This window comes from Quercus lobata, chromosome 4 (genome assembly GCF_001633185.2).
Source record: "Quercus lobata isolate SW786 chromosome 4, ValleyOak3.0 Primary Assembly, whole genome shotgun sequence".
Taxonomy (NCBI): Eukaryota; Viridiplantae; Streptophyta; class Magnoliopsida; order Fagales; family Fagaceae; genus Quercus; species Quercus lobata.
In genome coordinates this window covers 33,127,136-33,132,892 of record NC_044907.1, presented here as the reverse complement: position 1 = coordinate 33,132,892, position 5,757 = coordinate 33,127,136, and the positions used below count along the sequence as shown (strand labels likewise).

The following is a 5,757-nucleotide window of genomic DNA, read 5'->3' as shown; positions in this document are numbered from 1 at the left end:
GTGTGTGGATTATGTTTCTCGTCACAAAGACTAAAAACAAGTCAAGATAATGTTAATCATTCATGAGGTGTGGCCCTTCATCTTGACAGTTTGTTTTCACCGGCCAGCTTATGAAGCTGAAAGTGACAGCCTTAATCATTCTTGCCTTGAGGAAAAAAAGACAATGGCAATGGTCCTTGTTACCATTAATGCATAGATTAATGAAAGTAGGTGAGACAGTTGTGTGTTTGTCAGAAAGACGTCATCCTTATGACGTAGAGAGAAGAAGGGTTGGGGGGTTCACTCAATAAATAGGAGGGCAAGAAGGTTTCGAGAATTGCTATGAAGTGTACAGAAGTAGAAGGTTGAGTTTAAGCTATGAGAGAGGAGAGAGAATCAAATAGTCTTAGCCCTGTTTCGTTGGACATGATCTCTATCATATTGTAATAGCTAGCTTTTTCTTTCAAGTACAATTTGCAGGTTCTTTTCTCCATCCTTTCTGTTCAAATAGAATTTGCATGGTTCTTTAGTACATCGTCTCACTTTAATTTTGTTCTACAATATAAAGTTCGCCAAAAACTGATAATCTAGTTTATTTTTTATTTTTTATAATTTAGTAATTTAATTGAGTTCATATTTAAAAATTTTAATTAAAAAATATACATTTTAAGGTTGGTTAATTATACTTTATAGTTTATACTTTCTAATGTGTGTTTTTTTTTTTTTTTTCTCAACTAATTAACCTCCTCTAACAAATATTAGGAGACGCTAATCTTTGGAAAAAAAAAGTTTTAGTAGATGCATTTTTTTTCCAAGTTAAGATGAAGATTAGTTCAGCCATTTTAATATAATATATTAAACTCATTACACACGTTTTGCGCGTGCAATAATTTTCTTTTGGGTTTAGTGTTATAATGTTTAAAAGTGATATATTAATAACTGGGTTTTTTTTTTTTTGAAGAAAGAGATAAGGTAACATGAAGTAATATTTAAAAATAAGATAGAGATAGTATCCTAAGTTTTTGACTGAATTGAGAAGTTAAAAAAAAACACCTAAAACTTAGAAAAAGTAAATTACTCTTTTAACCCGTTTGTATTCTTTAATTTAAAATTATTTAACTATATGATAGAGGTATTTTAGAGAGTAAGAATTTGTGTGAGGATATTTTAGTAAGCAAAAAGTTGAAAACCAAACCAAGAATCCTATTATTAATAGTATAGATTAACATGACACCCTAGAATATAAGAAGGAAAAATACTAGATAAGAATTATATAGAAACTCCAAATATCAACTTGATTTGATAAAAACCAAAAAGATTTTTGAATTATCAAGAAAATTTGTCCAAGCCACCCCTCCCTTCCACCAGCCCACAAGCCCTCCCTAATCTGGCAGGCACTCAGTTGCTTAGCTAGTGTCTCTACTTTTTTTGGACGATCCCTCCCCTCCCCAACCACCACCCACCTCATCTATTAAGGTATTTGATTTAAACTGGATTTGTCATAACATTGATGTCCTTATTTACGGTGACTTTTTATTGAAGTCAAGCTTCGGAAAATATTTTTATGAGCATTCTTAAGAATGCAATCTAACACTAGAAAATAAGTAGTTTCTTAGAGTATATTTTCAATTGAAAATATTTTTTAATGGAAAATATTTTATGCTTAAAAAAATAGAGCTCGAACTTTTTTTCCATCATGTGGGGGCGGGTAGCATATAAACACGACAAAATAGGTTAGAATTTGCTAACCCGACCCCAATCTTGAGTTAAAAACATATATTTAAAATTATAGACATGACTTCTTAAGCTATTTATAATTAATTGTAGACATGAAAATCTTGAGTTTATGGTGTATTAAGTATTGTTTCTGCCTTATGTGATAAGGATTTCATGACTAGATCTTATCCTTGCTCCATCATCTATTAGGGCACTGACTTGTGCTTCTTGTAACAAAGCCAGTGGTGGTGAATATATATATATATATATATATATATATATGTATGTATGTATGTATGTATATCTAGTAGGGAAAAAGATAGAAAAAGCTACCATTAGATGTGACAATTTTTTTGTTGTTGAGATAATTGCAATATATTACTAATCCCGTAACTTGAATTATTTTCCTCCTAAACCGCAAGTACTTTGTGTATAAAGAAGTGTCAATTAAGTTACAAAACTTTCATCTTGAACAACTTTGTAGGTTGTGGGTGTTGGTAGTCAGTTGTCCCCTCCCCCTCCCCTATATTTTAAATGATTTTCATTCCCAATTCTCCTGCAACTCAATCTTTTGACTATGATATCTTGAGCTTCAAGGATGCTTCTCCACACATAGGATGCATCTAGTTTCTGTTACACCACCATGAAGGAGTATAATGCAAAGTACCTAGCCTTGAGTGCTTGGTGTAGTAAGGTATGGGTGTTTTATAGAATTCACCTGTCCCAAAAGCTTAACCTATTGGGAAAATCAGTTATTTAACATGATATCAAAATAAGAGGTTCTAAGTTCAAATCATGTCTCCTCTACTCTACCTCTCATTGAAAATCTCATATATTGGGTCTCACTTATTAAAAGGGAGTTTGAATCCACATGTAAGGGAAGTATTAGAAGTATGCAGTTAAATTATTAAATTTATCGTATCTCTAAAGCTTAAACTTTTGGGAGAATCGGTGATTTAACTTTTACAAAGCATGAATGTTGAGTTCAAAGCTCTTAGTTCCTTAAACCCCATTCCACCTCCCCATTTTGAGGTACATACTATGCTCCATTTTGCCCAGTGAATATTCCTGTCACCCTTCTTCTAACCCAAAAAACGTTTTTGACCACCATCTTGTCTTAAAGAATTAAAGTGATTGAAATAGCTCATGGCATATGTAGGGAGAGTCGACGGCTAACTATGGCTTTGATGAGAATATATATTCTATTGTGTATGTGGATATTAAATTTTATAATTGTTTTGTAGAACGTTTGTCAAACCTATTGGGAGTAGTATTATTGTTAAGGATGGAAACCTATATATGCAGTTGTGCCTACTGAAATAAGTTTTGCTAGAGTTATTTTACTTATTCACTTGAGACTTACCCTGGCTAGTCAATGTTGTTTTTGTCACTAGAAGAAAGAGCTTGACGTATTCAATTGAAGAATTTGAATTGTGAACGCAAGGACTTGATTATAGAATTTCCACTAGTCCTTGACATGGATCCTGATCAGTTGATTATAGACATTCCACAAACGTACGAGCCTGACAAGCACAAGTGTTTCATCTACAAGGTTCCACCGGAACTCCGCAAAGTAAATCATGATGCCTACACTCCAATGCTAATTTCAATTGGCCCATTTCATCACAAAGACGAAAATTTGAAGAACATGGAAAGACTGAAACTGAGATATTTTGAGGATGCCTGTCATCGAACCAAGAAAAGCCGGGAGGAGCTTGCCAGATGCATTGGAAAAAACGAAGAAACTATTCGTCATTATTATGCGGAGAGCTTTGATATCAGCCCCAAAGATTTCATTGCTATGATTCTTTTGGATTCTATTTTTATCATTGAGCACCTGTGGAGGACTAAGCGAACCTCGCTAAAGAGTTGTAGCTCAAATGGCACTTCCTCTTCTCAAATAGAAGAATGCTTCCTAGACGAGCAAAACCCAAGGCTAAGCTACTCTATCTTTCAGGACTTGATATTACTTGAGAATCAGGTTCCATTTTTTGTTCTCGAGGACCTGTATAATTCTGCCTATGGTGACCTTCCTGATCAACATACAACATACCAGCAATATGGTCACAAAGATAAGTCCTTTCATAAGCTTGTCCTTGATTACTTTTTACATTTTTGGGAAGATTTCGGTTTAAATTGCTCTTTCGATGATGACGAGAAAATATTTCCCGGTAAGGAGAAGCAAGTTGGACATTTTATTGATTTCCTGAGATATCTTCTCCTTCCATGCAATCGGAAATGTGGAGAAAGTATTAAACGTCTACGTTGTGCAACAAAGTTGGCTGAGGCAGGAGTGGAATTTAGAGAAGTCCCAGATAGACTCTTCCATGACATTCAGTTTCAGAAGAGTCGCTTATTGCAGAAATGCCCATGTTTAAATTTGTCCTGGCTCTTGAGTTGCTTTCCATGCTTCAAATGCTTGGAGAACATGCAGCCTGTCTTGGAAATCCCATCCTTTACAGTAGGGGACGTGACTGAACGTTTTTACAGAAATCTCATGGCCTTCGAACAATGTCATTATCTAGAGGAAGCTTACATCTGTAATTATATTGTGCTATTAGATCATCTTATAAAACTGCAGAAGATGTGGATTTGCTTGTTGAGAAAAAGGTGCTTGTTAACTGGCTAGGCAGCAATAAGGCAGTGGCAATTCTGATCAACAGACTTTCCCAACAAATTGTAGAAGGTAATCGTTCCCGTTACTATGATCTCAGTGAACAACTTCATGGGCACTATGAGAATTGTTGGAACAAACTTATGGCATCCTTCACAAGTCTCTATTTCCGTGATTTTTGGAGAGGCACCGCAACTGTTGCTGGAATTTTGGTCCTATTTATTGCCTTTACGAATTTCCTTAGGCCTTTTGTCTTCTCTCACCGTTGAAAATCGGTGGTTCAGTGTTAATTTGTTGGAGACTTGGAGTGCTTTCCTTCTTGTTGCTTTAGCTGCATCTAGACTTTGTAATAATGCTTTGCTCCTAGTTTACTAAATGTATTCGATCATGTGGTAAGTTTGTGATCGATGTCGTTTGGAAACATTATGGACAGGAGAGTCTGTATTTTAGCAAATAAAGCTCGATCCTCTGTTATCACAAATTCACAATGAATCCTATGACATGTATCCTAATATCATTATTGATTATTCCTGTTCTGTTCCGAATATCCTTTATTTCATATATAGGCAGTTTGTCGGGCGATTCGGTTCGCGAAATGCTGAAATGTTGCAAACATTATGACAACATTACGGAAATGTGGCATATTACGACACTTGATTTGTTTATATATATATATATATATAATATTATGGGAAAATAATTCAGTCACAAGACTGAAATAAAATTGATATTAGAATTAAGTTACAGTGGTCAATATGCATCCCTACGTTTAGGACCAACCTAGGACAGAAATACTTCTATTTTGTGTTGGTTTAAATAACAGCCATATAGGAATCGTTTCAGCCATACAAAAACAAATGCGGAACTCCAATCAACAAGGCCTTGTTTGGATTCAGGAGAGGGAGGGGAGCAAGGGAGAGTGGAGTAAAGTTGAATAAAAATTAAACTAATTTTTAGCCAATTCTACTCTCCCTCCCTCCCTTTCAATCTAAACCGATCATAAATGAGGATCAATTCAAGACAAAACTATAAATTTCTTTGTTATTATTATTATTATTATTATTATTTTTTATAAAAAATAACATTTTCTAAATTTTTGAAGGAAAAAGGGTTGAGAAGAAGAGGGTTTTGTAAAAATCAGATCTAGAGACTATTCTATCACCACAACAATAAGAGCATTGATTCTCTTAATCTCCTTATTGTATGTCATCCATACATATCATTCACTTCACATTTTAAATGTGTTCATCAATAAAAATTATGAAAACCACACTTGAAATTTTGTCGTTATGACAAACTCTAGTCAACATAGAATTTTCAGGACTTGTGTACATTGCAAGAGTTGCTTCTTTTCAAATGCAAAGAAGAGCTACTTTGATTGTGATGATGGATTAGTGGCTTGGTGGCAAAGCAATTGATGAGAAATAGGGATGGCCATGGACCAGGTT

At 34.4% G+C, this 5,757-nt stretch overlaps 1 protein-coding gene across 1 annotated transcript; it reads left to right on the top strand.

Annotated features, from left to right (window-relative positions):
• Positions 1–337: 337 nt before the first annotated feature.
• LOC115983303 (putative UPF0481 protein At3g02645) lies at positions 338–4,801 on the top strand. Its single transcript, XM_031105948.1, has 2 exons — positions 338–459; positions 3,090–4,801. The coding sequence occupies exon 2, from the start codon at positions 3,173–3,175 to the stop codon at positions 4,322–4,324; it is 1,152 nt and encodes a 383-aa protein (XP_030961808.1). The 5' UTR covers positions 338–459; positions 3,090–3,172; the 3' UTR covers positions 4,325–4,801.
• Positions 4,802–5,757: the final 956 nt, after the last annotated feature.

What these genes read in the sequence shown, in the direction of transcription:
- LOC115983303 (XM_031105948.1), top strand. Translation starts at nt 3,173, where the DNA reads ATGGATCCTGATCAGTTGATTATAGACATTCCACAAACGTACGAGCCT.